At 52.5% G+C, this 15979-nt stretch overlaps 1 protein-coding gene across 4 annotated transcripts in view; it reads left to right on the top strand.

The window, feature by feature from the left end:
- The first annotated feature begins 44 nt into the window (after positions 1-44).
- The window catches only part of CUNH19orf44 (chromosome unknown C19orf44 homolog), a 24369-nt gene continuing 8434 nt past the window's right edge, over positions 45-15979 (top strand). Inside the window, exons 1-10 of one of the 4 annotated variants that reach the window (XM_045862773.3) lie at positions 45-180; positions 1335-1519; positions 3745-4510; positions 6816-7131; positions 10148-10221; positions 10943-11345; positions 12392-12487; positions 13892-14058; positions 15444-15525; positions 15603-15907. In XM_045862773.3, the coding sequence (XP_045718729.2) occupies positions 3746-4510; positions 6816-7131; positions 10148-10221; positions 10943-11345; positions 12392-12487; positions 13892-14058; positions 15444-15525; positions 15603-15640 (1941 nt within the window). In that variant the 5' untranslated portion in view covers positions 45-180; positions 1335-1519; position 3745 and the 3' untranslated portion in view covers positions 15641-15907. The other 3 variants (XM_045862772.3, XM_064598313.1, XM_064598317.1) reach the window with 3 other exon arrangements.

Here is a 15979-nt window from a genome sequence, read left to right as displayed (position 1 = left end):
CACTCCCATGACGCATCGCGATAGTGACCTGGTGTCCCATTGGTCCCCTGAGCGCGGCGCGCGCCGGGATATGTAGTCTCTTCCGCCCTGGCGCTGTTGCCGGGGGCAACGGTCCCATCTGGCCTGAGTGGCTGGCCGTATCGCGGTGGCGGCCTCTGCGGATGGACATCGTGGGAGGAGGTTGGCAGGGTTGGCTGGGCTGCCGAGGGCTTGGCTGGGCTGCCGAGGGCTTGGCGTCCGGACTCGGGAGAGGAGTTGCGGGGAAAGGGGAGCGTTCTGTGAAGCTGGGCTGGGAGGGCGGCGGGAGGGCGGCCCGGCGCCTCACGCCTGTTTCCCCGTCCGGGCCCACTTGGGAGCGTGGTCGGGAGTGGGTCGCTCCCGGCGGTGGGGAAGAGCCCGATGGTCTGAAGGGAGCCAGTGTTTTCAAAGTTAGCTTTACTTATTTTTAACAACTGGATTGAAGATTCGTTTACGTACCATACAGTTCACCCCTGTTAAGTGTACAGTTCAGTTCCTTTTATTTATAAGTTTACCGAGTGGTGCGGCCATCACCACGGTCCGGCTTTAGGACTTCTCCGTCGCCCCAAGGATATCCCTCCTGGCCCTTTGCAGTCCCTCCTCGCTCCCACTCCCAGCCCCAGGCAACCACTGAGGTGCTTTGCGACTGTGCAGATTTGCCTTTTCTGGATGATCCTTATGAATGGGGTCATACAGTGTGGGTTTTTTTTTTTTTTTGCATCCGGTTACTTTCCCTTAGCATGATGTGTCCGAGATGCATGCGTGTTGTGTGTATCTGTATTTGTTCTTTTCTTATTGCTGGACAGTATTTCGTTTATGGATGGACGTCAGTTCTCATCCATTCATTAGTTAATGGACTTTTGGGTTGTTTCCACTTCTTGTCTACTACGAATACTATTGTGAACGTTTGCATACATTTCAGTCTTCTTGGGCTACGTGGGAACTGCCAGACTGTTTTCCAAATTGGCCCCTGTACCATTTCACAGTCCCCCATGACAGTGTATGAGGGTTCCAGTTTTCTCACATCCTCAACCACACTTGTTATCTGTAGTTCTGATTGTAGGCATTCTAGTGGCTGTGAAGTGGGATCTGGTGGTTTCGATTTGCATTTGCCTAGTGGCTAGTGACATTGAACGTCTTTTCGTGTGTTTGCTGGCCATTCATATCTTTTTTTTTTTCAGTGCAATGTCTGTTCATATCTTTTGTCCATTGGTTTATTTTTAATTGTGTGTTTTAAAAATAGATCAGCTTGTGGTAAAATGGACTTGACACAAAATTTGCCTCTTTAACCATTATTGATTTATTTTTAAACCTAGGGAAACTTGCAGAAGAACTAGATGCCCGAAAACCTGGCCTGGTGGTCAGGCTTTCCCTCTGACCCACAGAATGGCCGGGGCCGAGTCCTCTCCTGAGCTTCAGTTACAAAAAAATAAAGCTGTCGATGTGCCAGTGTGCTCCACTTCCTCTTTACCACGTCCTTCCAGCTAAAAGCCAGTTAAAAGTACGTATTCCAGACATTACTATCTAAATCTTACTATTTATTCCTGCCCTACAATGACCATAGGAATCCTGTGAGGGTCATAGTTATTACCACCTTTTTAGGATGAGCAAGCTGAAGCACAGACTGGTTAAGTAACTTGCTCAGTGTCACACAGGCTAGGAATTCTGCACTGTTTCTGTTGGGGGTGGTTTTGTATTCACTGACCCCTATGGTCAGGCCTGTGCTAGGTAGGTTAGTTAGTACTGTTAGTACCCAGCTCAGGCCTTAGTGCCCCGGTGGTTAAGATGGGGACAAGCAGGCCAGCACACCAGGCAGAGAAACAGAGAGTAAAAGAAAAATAATTCACTCTTATACAGAATCTTAGGGCTGGGTTAAATACTTTTCCTTGCACAAAACATTTGAGTTCAGGTTTGGAAGGCGCAGAAGACATAAGCTTGCCAGATTTAACAAATAAAAATACGGGACACCCAGTTGAATTTGAACTCCAGATAACCAATAAATAAATTTTTAGTCTGAAGGTGCTTGGAACATACTACTTTTTAGTATAAAAATAATCTGAGTCGGGGTACCTGGGTGGCTCGGTCAGTTAAGCATCTGACTCTTGATCTCGGCTCATGTCTTGGTCTTAGAGTTGTGAGTGCAGGCCTGTGTTGGGCTCCGTGCTGGGTGTGGAGCCTACTTAAAAAAAAATTAGTGTTATACTCATATTTTAAAAATTATTTACTATTTATCGTAAATTCAAATCACTGGGTGTCCTGTATTTAATCTGGCAATCCCAGTGAGCTCATTTTCCAAGTGGACAGGGATGGGAAAAAAGGCTTTTTTAGGTCTCACAGTGAGTTAAAAAAAAAATAATAATAACGCATGGCCTTGCTAAAACATTCAAGCAATATGGGAACAAGCAATGGTTGAGCATCTTGTCTTTTCTGCCTCACATAGTATTATGCTGGCCACGTTATTATGCACAGATCTCCCTCGTTCCTTTTAACGGCTGCATCGTATTCCCTCATCTGCATGCGCTCTTCTGGATCGCACCAGGTCTCTATGGATGGGTTCAGGTTTTTGACAAGTACAAACAATACTGCTGTGACATTCCTTGAACACGCATCTCTGTGTGCGTTTCTGGGTGTAACTGTAGGTAAATTCCCAGACGTGGAATTGCCAGGTCACGGGGTCTCTGCATCTCCCATTTGCGTTGCTGTTGGCGTGTTCCTTACTCAAGGGGCTGCAGCAAACACACCCACTCAGATGATATTTTTCCATCTTTTTAAGATTTTAAACTTTTTCGAAACCTTTGGAAATCTTGTGGTGGGTCATTTTTATTCTTTTAGGGACACATGGGAACTCTGAGAATATGATGAAAGCACTGACCTCTCTCCCCCAAAGAACGTACACCAGCATGTGGGTGCACCATGCAGCTGACCTTGGTGGGGGGTGCTGTGTCCGTAGCCCCTTTGTCTTTCCAGGGCAGTAGTTTTCACACTGGAAGGACTGTTGGGTAAAGGAGGAGCCCTGATTTGGGGAGTGAGTGGTGGTGTAACTGGCCAGGCAACGAAGCACGGTGGAGATGAAGGGGAACTTTGGAATCAGACCTGAGCTTTGAATCTGGCTCTGCTGCTCACCAGCCAGGTGACCTCGACTGGCAACCTTGGCCGGTGACCTAAACTTCGGGGGCTTTTATTTTTCTTGGCCTCCTCTAAAAGGGGGATCACGGTTGCATGAGGATTAAATGAGATAATACAGCTCTGAGCAGAGTGCCAGGCACACCACTGGAGCCTGAGAAGCACTGGCTTTTCTGTTTAATGTTTAACGCATCTCATTGAAGACCTGGCATAGAATGGTAATTCAGTCGGTGCTACTGGGTGTTGACGTTTTCATTGTCATTGTGGGGCTTGAAGGAAGGGCTCTAGCCAGACTGCAAGGAAGGATCTGAGCTCTCATACGGGAGGCACTGAGGGATTTGAAGGCACAATATGAACGTCAAATTTTTTTTTTTAAGATTTTTATTTATTTATTTGACAGAGAGAGAGAACACAAGCAGAGGGCGCAGCAGGCAGAGGGAGAGGGAGAAGCAGGCTCACCAAGCAGGGAGCCCAATGCGGGGCTCGATCCCAGGACTCTGGGATCATGACCTGAGCCGAAGGCAGCTGCTTAACGACTGAACCACCTAGGCGCCCTTAACGTCAGGTATTCTTACTCTACGTTTTCCTTTCTTTACTCCCTAGAATGGCTTCCATAAGAAGAACCGGCCATCCCATGCGCAACATTTTTGGTGATTTTAGTGATATTTCCTTAGAAGATTCAAAAATAGAAGAAATCAGAAACTTGAAAATCAGTAGAAGTCTTACCAAAATATCACCTGCTCATAGCAGATTTCTAAAAGGAAACCAAACCATGGGTGTAGAACACTCACTTCTGAAAGAGAAGGCTGTTGTGGAGGGTGGGCACAAGCTCTCCTCAGGGAGACCCCCAACCATTGCCTCGAAGCTCAGGGCCAGCGCCACGCTCACAAAGCTGGCTCAGATAGAAACCAAGATCATGAATCGGAAGGCGAAGATGGATTTGTCTGACATGGAATCTGACCTGAAGACCTCTGAGGACAGTCTTCCAAAGAGCACAGACACAGTCCTCCCCAGGAGTACAGTCAAACTTCCTTCACACAGCCTGGATAAAACCTCCCAGAAACAAGCCCGTGAAGTCTCCATGGCCAAGAGCAACACGCGGAATGGGAAGGTCAGTAGGTTTCTAAAGAGGAGAGAACCACCCGTTGAAAATACCTTCCCTGAAGCACATTTTGGAAAAGAGAGGAATTTTCAAACACCCAAAGAGAAAAAACCTACTAGAAAACTAGATTCTCCAGACAGCGATGAGGAGGAAATGAAAGAGTTGCTGGGAAGCTTGCTAGAATCGTCTAGAGAAAAAGAAACACACACGAATCACTGTTTCGGCAGCCCCAAAGTCAGTGAGAAAGAACAGACAAAACTGTTCTCGGTAAGGTTTGCGTGTACTTCTTATTTATTTATTTATTTAGATTTATTTATTTATTTGAGGGGGGAGGGGCAGAGGGAGAGGGAGGGAAAATCTTCAAGCAGACTCCCTTCTGAGTGCGGAGCCCGACACAGGGCTGGATCCCACGACCCTGAGATCATGACTTGAGCTGAAATCAAGAGTTGGATGCTCAACCGACTGAGCCACCCAGGCGCCCCTGTGTGTACTTACTCTTTTTTTTTTTTAAGATTTTATTTATTTTATTTTATTTTTATTTATTTTTAAAGATTTTATTTATTTGACAGAGAGAGACAGCGAGAGAGGGAACACAAGCAGTGGGAGTGGGAGAGGGAGAAGCAGGCCTCCCGCCGAGCAGGGAGCCCGATGCGGGGCTTGATCCCAGGACCTGGAATCATGACCTGAGCCGAAGGCAGCCGCTTAACGACTGAGCCACCCAGGCGCCCCATGATTTTATTTATTTTAGAGAGAGAGAGAGAGAGAGATCACAAGCAGGTGGAGGGGCAAAGGGAGAGGGAGAGAGAGAGAATCTTAAGCAGGCTCCATGCCCAACGTGGAGCCCGATGTGGGGCTCGATCTCAGGAAGCTGAGATCATGACCTGAGCCGAAATCAAGAGTTGGACGCTTAGCGACTGAGCCACCCAGGTGCCCCGCATATACTTATTCTTACCGAAGCCTTGCGTCTGCTCTTCAGGTCACGGTGCTAGAGACTGGACAGCAGCCGTCTCCCGCGGGCTACTAAGGAAGGGGTTTGACAAGGAACGGTTGGGCTCCAGCCAGTCTCGGCTGCCTGTTTTGGGCCCTGCTCTGTGGGTGACAGGATTTGGGACGCATTAGGCAGTTTATAACACCTGGAGGAAGTGTGTGCACCTCGGGTCAGCGCTTGGTGTGACTGCTCGCCAGTGCCGATCCATACGTGCTCGTCAGGGGCCCCACACGGGAAAAGTGGTGGAGCTGCACTTGATTTTTTTTCAGTTGAGATGAAATTCACATAACCGAAAAGTAACATTTGTAAGATGAACAATTCAGCACCATTTAGTCCATTCGTGATGTGCAACCACCACCTCTGTCTGGTTCCAGAACATTTTCGTCAGCCCCAAAGGTGACCCTGTACCTGTTAAATAATCACTCCTCATTTTCCCCTCCCCCAGCCCCTGGCAACTTCTAATCGGCTTTCTGTCTTTGTGGATTTGCCTGGTGGGGATGTTTCATATACATGGAATCATCCAGTATGTGACCTTCTGTGGGACTGGCTGCTTTTACTCAGCGTAATGTTTTTGAGGTTCATCCACATTGTAGCATGTGTCAGAGCTTAATTCCTTTTTACGGCTGAGTGAGACTCAATTGTGTGAATATACTACATCTTATCTCTCCACCAGCCATTGTCGGGCATATTGGGTCTTTTCCACCTTTTGGCTATTTGTGAATAGTGCTATTATGAACATTTGTGTACACATACCTGTTTGAGTCCCTGTTTTCAGTTCTTTTGGGTCTGTCCCTACGAGCGGAATGACTGGGCCCTCTAGTAATTCCATGTGTAACGTACTGAAGCAATGCCAAGCTATGTTCCACAGCAGCTGGGCCATTTGCATTCCTGGCGGCAGTGCATGAGGGTTCCAATTTCTCCACATTGTCACCAGCACTTGTGATCAGAGCTAACACTGGTGACTAGAGCCATCTTCATGGGTGTAAAGTGATGGAAAGGCTGTATTTTAAGGGGAAAAAATACCTGTATATACATTTTGGTTCTGTTGAAGGTCCAGGCTATCATAGACCATATACTCAGGGGACTTAATTAATTTTATTTATTTTTTAAACGATTTTATTTATTTATTTGAGAGAGAGGGAGAAACAGAGCATGAGTTGGGGGAGGGGCAGAGGGCAAGGGAGAGAATCCTTAAGCAGACTCTGAACTGTGCACAGAGCCCGATGTGGGACTCGATCCCATGACCCTGAGATCATGATCCCAAGGCAGATGCTTAACTGACTAAGCTACCCAGGTGCCCCTCAGGGGCCTTAATTTAGAAAAGGTGTAATTAACAAAATTTATTTGAAAGCCAAGTGATATTTCTGATCACTTGTGGAATATTTCTGGTCCCAGTATTATCTTGTTTAAATGTTGTAGCTTGACTCCTAGAAATGAGGGGAGAGGGAGAGAAAGAGGCACAGAAAGAGAACTATTTGGTTGCTGATCCTTGGCCTCATGCCCCACTCCGGCCACATTGTTCAGTGGTAAGGACTTCATTGTCACCTGTTTGGTAATTAATTTCATTTATTTCCGCCAAAGTAGGATCAGATCCCAATGCAGCCAAGAATCCTTTCGCTACCCAGTGAGGAACTTTCCAGCCCAAAGTCATTTCGGACATCACCTCTGCCAGCCTCACAGTCCGCAGACGGGACCCTTCGCAGCGTGTGCTCGAGAGCTCACTCCTCACAGACTCACACTTCAGGGGACACAGCTGTCCACACGGCATCGCTTTCCATCCCTGGCCCCTCTCCAAAGTCAGCCTCAATGGTGCGGCATGACAAGTTCTCCTCCCCTGGAAGGAGTGAGGCTGGGCCTCGTGATGAGTCGCTCTCAGAAGCTGCTGATGACAGCCTGAACGGTAACCTACGGCCCTATGCCCAACTATCACCCTGGGCAGGAATGGCGAGACCACCTGGAGGGTCCCTGGCGGGGCGGGGGGGAGGGGGCGGTCACTGGGTATTGCCACGGGAAGTGCGTGGCTCACGCTACACCCTCTGCTTCCTGACCTTCTTTCTTGGTGGAGGGGCCGAGTCAGATTTTTGTTCTATCTCTAATGTCTTCATCCAGTAACCCTGACCAGTGACAGAGCAATAACCCAAAAACAAAATCCTAGAGCCACATACAGCAGAAGGGCGATTCAGTGTTCCTTTTGGTGAAAGAGAAATTTGCCTCCTTTCTTTTTTAAATTTGGAAAAGGAACTAAATCTCTAACCAGTCACGCTTAGACATTTCTATTATTTCAACATTATTCGACATTGTTTTTATCTTTTTTAAAAAAGATTTTATTTATTTGAGAGAGAGAAAGAGAGAGAGCATGAGCAGGGGGTGGGTCAGAGGGAGAGAGAGAGAACCCCAAGCCAACTCCCGGTTGAGCACAGAGCCCGACACGGGGCTCCATCCCACAACCCTGGGATCATGATCTGAGCTGAAACCAAGAGCCGGACGCTTAACCACCTGCGCCACCCAGGCACTCCAACATTGTTTTTATCTTAATATTACACGTATTTAAAAAAGAAAGGAAAAAGATGTGCAGCCAACTCTTCCATCTTCCGTCTGGGGTACTACATCATGAGATCCAAGTAGAACTGTGTCCCGAAGGCCCAGCGGGCACCGGGAGGCACCAAGTGTTGTGTTGGCAGGAGGATGATGGCAAACAGGCCCACAAGTGCCCTGGCCCCTGCGTGCTGGGGGACCTGGAACTTGTGACTCAGCAGGAGGGAAGGGAAAATCGCTTTTCCACGGTCCCGGCGGGGTCCCTGCATCAAAAGACAGATTCACAGAAGAAAAGCATGTTAAATAAATGTTAAATAAATATCCAACATTAGTTTTATGTGACACAGGAGCCTTCATAAGGAAATGAAGACCCGAAGAAACAGTTGTGTGTGAGCATTTTTATGTTAGGCCTGATGAGGAGTGGGAAGTCGTGGGAAAACGTGATAGGACAAAAGGCAATGAGCTAAGGGTAGTAAAGGGGCACACTTAGTGAGGCCTGCTGGGATTCCTCTTGGTGTCCCTCCATCTTGGAAAGAGGAGGCTCCTTTCCTGCAGGTAGAGGGAGGGCACTTCTCACTCGAGGGTCTTATGAGCTGCTTCAGGGGAGAAGGGCGGCTACCTCTTGCAGCACCTGCCCTTGCTCAAGTTCCTGCAGCCTGAAATATTCAGTATGCCAAGGTGCCGAGTGTCAGGGTGGTGTGTCTCGAACCCCATCACAGACTAACCTGGGTGTGAACACCCCCGTAGGGGCAGCAGCAGATCTGCTGAGGAAGGGGGGAGTGTTGTCAACAAAGGTGCCCTCGTTAGGGCCGGAGAATGCAGCGGGCCCGGCCCCAGGCTGCCAGTGTGAGAAGCCCCTTTGGGCCCCCTCAGTGGCTGCCATCTGCTGGATGCCACGTGGCACCTCGCTAATCGTGGTTCTGATCCTTGGGCCCGAGGGGCTGGTAAGTGGGTGTCCTTGCCCTCCCTGGCTCCATGTCACCTCCCTCATGTGGATGGGAAGGTGGGCGTAGGCTGGCGGGGCAGCGACAGACCCAGGTCCCTGCCCTTCTGCCCTCTGTCCTCACTGCCGGCCTGGAGGGTCCTCTGCTGGTGGCCAGCCCCTGCCCTCCCTTGTCCAGATGTAGCCTCAGAGAGGGAGGCAAGCTGGGAATGGTGAATACGTTCTGAGTTTAGGGTCTGACGTAGCTGGGGTGGACGTCCTGGCCTCACCTCTTACTGGCTGTGCAGTCTGGGGCTCTCTTGTGCCTCGGTTTCCTCATCTCCGAAGTGGGGGCAGAGCCATGCCGGTGAGATCATGCCTGTGAAGCGCCTCGGCTGGTCCTCCGCAGGAAGGTTGGCCGACGTGACAATGACATTGTTCCTCAGCCACTGCCAACACTGTTCCAAAGCCCTCAAGTCCAGAATCACCCTAGTGCCTTTGCTCTGGGCCGGCTGGGAAGCCTTTTAGTTCAGAGGCTTTTCCAGGGTTGTGTGTTTGGACCTCCCCGCCATGTGAACTGTGGTGACCGTCAGAGTAAGAGGGCTCGGAGGAGGGGCGAGCCCCCAGGACTGCAGTGGTGAGGGGGAATCACTCTGGGGCTTAGGACCATCAGGTTTTGAGGGGCAGACCCCTCTCACCTCCAGCTCTGTCCCTGCTGCCCAGAGGGCCCTGCTCCCTCCCGTGCCTGCTGCCGGGCACTCTCTCCCTCTCCCTCTCTCCCCCTCTCTCTCACCACACCCCGCCCCCCTCCCGTGCTTCAGGGCCTGAACTGAACCACATAATCGATTTCCTGCCAACTGTTGGCTGATGTTCACTGGCCGTCCGCCTGGAGGCGCGGGCTCGTTTTTCAGGTCCAGAGAAATCTGGAATACCAGAACTCCGCAGAGGACTCTGTGCTCCCAAGTCTCCAGCACTCACGTGAGCAGGCACTGGCGACGGGCCATTTGGCATGCCCAGTGCTGGTTCACTTCAGGTTCCTGTGCCCTTAACTTGCTTTAAATGGGAACTTAGGACACTTCGGGTCTAGTCTTATGTCTGCCTGAGTTGTCCCCCATCCCCACCCCCCGTACCTTGAGCACACTTGACACCACGCATCCTTCACTGCATTGCCATCATCGACTCATCTGGCCCAGGGTCTGTTTTTATAAATAAAGTTTTAGTGGAACACAGCCGCGTCCGTTTGTTTTACACATGGTCTGTGGTGGCTCTTTGCACCGTAAGGACAAAGCTGGGTAATTGTGACATAGGCTAGGATACAAAGTGGAAAATATTTACTACGTAGAGAAAAAGTGTGTCAATCCTTGTGCTGGCTTATGAAGGACAGAGACTGCACGTTTCTGGTAAACACTGTGGAGGGAATAAATGAGTCAATGTTGCCATGTTGCATTTTTGATTACAGATTTTCGAATCAATCTTTTGTCCCTTGATGATCTGGCTCCAGCTGTCAGCGAGAACTCAGCCTTAGAACAGAAAGTAAGTATAGCCAACTTCACTTTTCATTGTCGGTCATGTGGAGAGGCTTGCCATGGTGGTGCTTCAGTGAGGCCCGTGGTTCTTAACCCCCAGCGGCCACTTGGCATGTCTGGAGACGTTTTTGGTCATGACTCGGGTGGAGGGCGCTGCTGGCATTGGGTGCTGGGGCTGGGGGTGGGGGTGCGGTGGCGGCCAGGGACACTGCTCAGGGTCCCACGCAGCACAGGATGGCTCCCCTGTGAAGAAATGTTTGAGTTTCAAATGTCAGGAGCGCCCCGGGTGAGAGATCCTGATTTGGGTGATAACAGGAGAAAGCTACTTAATGTAGCAGAGGATTGAAGCAGGTCCCACTTAAACCGCCCCGAAACAACACTGCGCTGACCTGTGCTCAGCCCAGTGTCCCGTTGTGATTCTTGCCACATTAGTAACCTCACTCCCGAACGCACGTTGTCATGATACAGAATGGTGACACTTCAGCAGAGTTCGTCCACGTGCCACCGACACAGGCTGATGCCATCGGTGTTCAAACGGGGCAGCCCCGTGAGGCTGAAGCGTCTCCCGCGTTCCGCTCACAGTCCGGGGCCCGCCCCAAGCCGCCGAAGGACCAGTGCGGACCCTGACCTGCTGGGCTCCCTGGGGACCCATTCCAACGCAGTGGTATTTTGAGCATGCTGATCGGGCAAAACCACCTGCCAGTTACCTCTGTCATTCTTTGTTTTAGAAACAAGGCCAGCGGGAAAAGGCATCCAGCCGAAGCTCCCAGGCTGGAGGTCCCCCCACTGGAAGCGAGGTCTCAGAGTGCCTGAGTGAGCCGTCGGTCTCCTCCGCTGGGCCTGAGGGTGCTTCCAGCCCGAGGCCGAAGTCTCGAGAGCCCACGGCGAGCGCGGTGAGCTCAGCTTACTCGGAAGATTTTGAAACGGCATCCGAGTCGAGGGCCCATTCTGAGGAGTCTCCCGACAGGACGCCGAACACTTTGTCAGAATTCTCTGCAAGCCTGCAGCCAGACCTTCCCCTGCCAACACTCAAGCCTTGGAAGAAGCGGGCCAGGGACGTTACGAGGGTCCTCATGAAGGAGACGGCTGTGCAGACCCTCGAGCCCACCTTCACCTACCAGTGGGCAGAGGGTAAGCAGGGGGGCCCCCCGAGGGAGGCACAGGCTCTCGCAGTGTGTGCCGCGGGCATCCTTGGAAGCACGACCAAGAGCTGCAGGGTCTGGAGGTTCGGGTCATCATCGTTAGGCAGCTCAGGGGGCCGTGGGGCACATTTCCTCTTCCGAGGATGAGGGGCAGCAGCCCCAGGCCGACATTTCTCTTCATGCCCGGTGTGACCTTCCAGACGTTTCTCTTGGCCCCAGCTTCAGTCTTGGCCCATCTGAACGGAAAGGTCCCTTTCTTTTAAACCTTCCCCCGCTCTCTTTTCTTGTCTAGGTGGACACCCACAGTGTCAGCAGAGCTTGTTCCTGGGCTGTGCATGGGGCTGTACCTCTCACCTGCGGTGTGCATTTTGATTTGGGGGCGCCTAGCCGTAAATCAGCCTGGGCTGCACACCGGGGCAGGGCATGGCCATTCTCTTGCTTCTCGGGGAGGAAAGTCAGGCAGATGTGCCAAGTGCTAGAAGGCGTTCAAGGCACTGGGAGCCCGGTTCTGTGACTCGGAAACCTCCGCGTTCCTCTCCACAGCCTCGTGCTGCCTGACCACGTAGCCGGTTGTCCCATGCGGGCAAATGTGTGCATTTCTGTATTTTTTTGAAATTTCAAGGGAACTTTCATAAAACATAGCTGATGCCATTTTCCTAGACTAGGCCTGACACTGAAAGGAGAGGAAAACACAGCCTAAATAAACTGGCTTCTTAGAGTCCAGGGCACATCCTGAAGCCTGCTCATGGCCCGTAGATGGAAGGCCGAGGTGGGGAGGGCCCGATGCCACCGTGACCAGCCGGTGTGACCACGGCAACCGCTTGGGCCAGCTCAACTGACTTGTACCAGGAGAAGCCAGCAGAAAGATGGAGGCAGCCTTGGGGAAATTTTAAAAGGGGAAGAGGTTGACAAAGCCAGAAGGGTGACTGTCCTTCAGAAGAGAAAAGATGAGATTCGTGTAGCCTGTTTCATGTCCCGTCTGCTGATGAAAGGCGTCCTGCCCACTCATTCCCTCCCCCTCTGTCGCTGGGACAGGGGCCGGCGTGGCGGCCATCGGGCCTGCCCTGGGAGGTGCCTACGTGGACCCCGTGCCCATTGCCAGTCACGTCGTCAGCGCGGACTCGATAGAAGGTAACAGCCCAGCTCAGTGGGTCCTGGCGGTGAAGGCGCAGATTCACGGCCACCCGGGGAGGGGCGGTGCCCCGCGTTAGTGCCGGGTGCGGGGGGGTCTGTTGGTGAGATTGTCGCAGCCACAGGCAACTGCCACGGTTCCTAGGAGCCTGGACGACAGACTGAGTGTCCGAAAACCTTCGGTCTGTCTTGCCAAAGGACACCCGTGTCAGATACAACAGGGAAGTTGTGAGTAACACAACTCTGAGCCCTCCACCCCAGCTGGGCTATTCCTGTGTGTTCCCCTGTCCCCCCCGCCCCATGCCTTTGTGTCCAGAATCCATAGTAGTTTTTCCCCCGAAGACACTGAGCCGGTACTGAGAGGCAGCCAGCCCGGCAGCCACGGGCCTTGGTGCCTTGCCGAGTCCGGGGAGTGTCAGGGTCCCGGGCGGCCCGGCCCGCGGTGGGGGAGGCCCCAGCAGCTGCCATCGGGAGCCCAGGCTGCGTCAGGTCCTCACAGTGGGCCACTGACCACTTGAGGGACACAAACAAGGGTCCAGCTAGTACCTCTTATGTTTTTGCCCTTTTCAGTTTTTTTAAAGATGAAGATACTAAAACACACTGGTTGTAACCACGGGATTGTTTATATCCTTTCAAAAAACTCTCCCGTTTAGCTATCACCCCCGAGCTTGTTCTGTGTTGTTACGCAGCCTTCCAGTGATCCTTTCGAACACTTACACAACTTCCATTTTTCAATACATTTTGAATTTAATGAAAACTTTTTTATTTTTAGTTTTATTTTTAATTATTTTAGTTTTGTGTTTAAAAACACAACATGGGGCGCCTGGGTGGCTTTTAGACGGTTGAGCGTCTGCCTTCGGCTCAGGTCAAAATCCCAGGGTCCTGGGATCAAGTCCCTGCTCAGCGGGGAGCCTGCTTCTCCCTCTCTCTGCTCATGCTTTCTCTGTCTCTATCAAATAAATAAAGTCTTTAAAAAAAACCCACATAAGATTTACCCCCTTAGCTATTCCTTAGTGTCCAGTTCAGTGGCGTGAAGAAGGTTCCCGTGGGGCAGGTGTACCGCTGGGGATGCCGATTGGCTAGACTTCGTCCTGTGGTCGGACGTTAAGACTCAGGTTTCTGCCTGGGCGCTGAGCATCCCACACGAGCAGCTCCCGAGAGTCCCACGCCAGCCCTCAAAAAGCAGCTTGCTCACTCCAGGGTGGAGGCGGCTGGGAGGGACCAGTGGGGCCTTTGGTACTTCTGGGAGAGGGCAGGACCTTCCAGAAAGCATCCCCAGTGGCCGCACGCGGGCGCTGCCGAGCACGGGGCCCAAGCAGCGGACCTTGTCCCCCTGCTCCGGGGGGCACCTGTGGGGAGGCGGGCGGGTGGGCGGGCCGGCCGGGTGACACAGAGCCGGTGCAGCCCTGACAGCGTACAGCCCGGCCGTGTTGGCGCTCAACGACATGCTGAAGCAGCAGCTGAGCCTGACGCAGCAGTTCGTGGAGACCAGTCGGCACCTGCACGGGTCCCTGCTGCAGTCCCTGGACCAGGACGCGTTCCACTACCACACCCTGGAGGAAACCAAACAGGTGACCACAGCATACCGCCCTTCCCGGGAGGGGGCAGGGGCCTCGCTCGTGGAGGGGGCCGGGGCTCGGGCCAGGCAGCAGGGACCCTGTGGTCGCAGCAGAGGGAGCCTGCTTCTGACCTCAGGGCAAAGGCGGGGGGGGGGGTCCTGTCCCTCCACAGACCCTTCCCAAGCTCTGTCCCCGCGGGGCTTCTCTCAGTCCTGGGAGCTGAGGCACCGAGAATGTTACACTCACCTTTCTCTCCCCAAATTTAATTTTTGTCCGATTATAAAAAATTTGTGCTCGTTTTATAAAAATTTTGTTACAGAGAGAGGTAGTTTATAAAGCCTTCCATAACTTCAGAGATGATTATTACCAACTCGATGTTCTTTGGATTTTCCCCGTGTAAAACATGAACTGTATTATGTAGAGAATTACAATGTTGTGTGTTATTGTATATTATCAAATACATGTTGCAATGTAATGGGTGTAACATTCTATCTAGTGTGTATTTCTTTATAGAAATGGCATCATACTATATGAGCTGTTCTGCATGGGGATTTCTGTCCTTTTATCTACGTCAGTCCGTAGGTCTCAAAACAAAGGACTTTTGACTTTTGAACAATATGGTCACGATACCATGATAATCCCAAAGCCAAACGAGCTTTTCCTAATATCGCTGGATATCCAGCATTAGATTTCCACTTGTCTCGTGAAGGTGTACATTTTGTTGTTTTTTTATCAGAACCCAGACAAAGCCCATACATCAAGACTGTCCGGGGTCTTTTTGGCCTCCTGGTCAGAGCGGCAGTTCTCGCACATACCACGGGGGTGCCCACTTTGAGAACCGTGCTCCTCAGGTTTCCCCTGCACTGCCCCCGCCATCTCTCTGATGTCTCCTTGTAGTTTATTTGTTCAAGGAAACAGGTTGTTTGTTCGACGGTTGCCCCCATTCTGGACTGTTGATTGCACCCCTGCAGTCCTTTCACTTCGCTCGGTCCTGCATGTTGGTTGATGGGATGCAGCTGAAGCGGTCTGCCCACGTCGCCTGCCTGCAGCCCACCGTGGCTCCTCATGTCCACACTGGGCCCACGTCCTGGGAGTGGCACCCAGGCCCCGTGTGCTCTGAGGGCCCCCCGGGCAGTGCCCCTCGCCGGTCCCACCCCCAGCCATGGCTGCTCTTCCCTCTCAGACCCAGTCAGGGCTTGCCCCTTGCAGGATGCCCTGCCGAGAGCCTTCTGGGCTCATCTCTCGTTTCTACAGCACTGTCACGTGGCATCCTGCCTCTTTTTCTGTCCGCCTGTCCAGGAGCCAATGGGGACAGGCGCCACCTCCAACGCCCCAGGCCTCAGTAGACTCAGTAGACCGAGGCAGCAGTGGTGACATCTCTGTCCTCTGCCCCACAGTACATCAGGCACCACAGGCCCGCGCCGCTGTCCATGGAGGATGCCCTGGAGGAGGTGAAGAAGGAGCTGGGAGTACCAGGAGGTGAGGCGGGGTCCGTGGGCTTGAGCTAACACGCTGGGCCAGCACACCGGCTCTGACGCCCACACGTTGTTTTCCAGGGGACAGTGGTGGGAGGTGGCACCCAGGACTCACCTGAGTGGAGTCCCGGCTCCAGCCTTTCCCAGATGAGGGGCCGACCGCTCCCAGCCTCCCCCTCCGCCCCCACCCCGGGCTGCCCAGCGCCCGACCCGAGAGGACGCGCAGGCCGGGGGAGCCGGACCCACGGGCAGCTCGGTCCCCGCTCCCGGCGGGATGGAGGGTGCCTGCCTGCCTGGAGCCCTGCAGGGTGGCCGGACTGGCCAGGGGCTGCCTTCCTGGTGAGCAGAGGTAGATAGAAGGGCCGAGAAGCCCCGTCTGCTCCATAGGAGCCAGCGCCAGATGCCCAGGCCGGGGACGCCAACGGGAGATGCCAGGACACGGCTTCCGACCAGACTGC

Source organism: Mirounga angustirostris, unplaced genomic scaffold (genome assembly GCF_029215605.1).
Source record: "Mirounga angustirostris isolate CCGP_5_RB_7025 unplaced genomic scaffold, mMirAng1.0.hap1 SCAF_1, whole genome shotgun sequence".
Taxonomy (NCBI): domain Eukaryota; kingdom Metazoa; phylum Chordata; class Mammalia; order Carnivora; family Phocidae; genus Mirounga; species Mirounga angustirostris.
The sequence above is the reverse complement of the archived record's forward strand: the minus strand, read 5'-3'. Positions and strand labels throughout refer to the sequence as shown.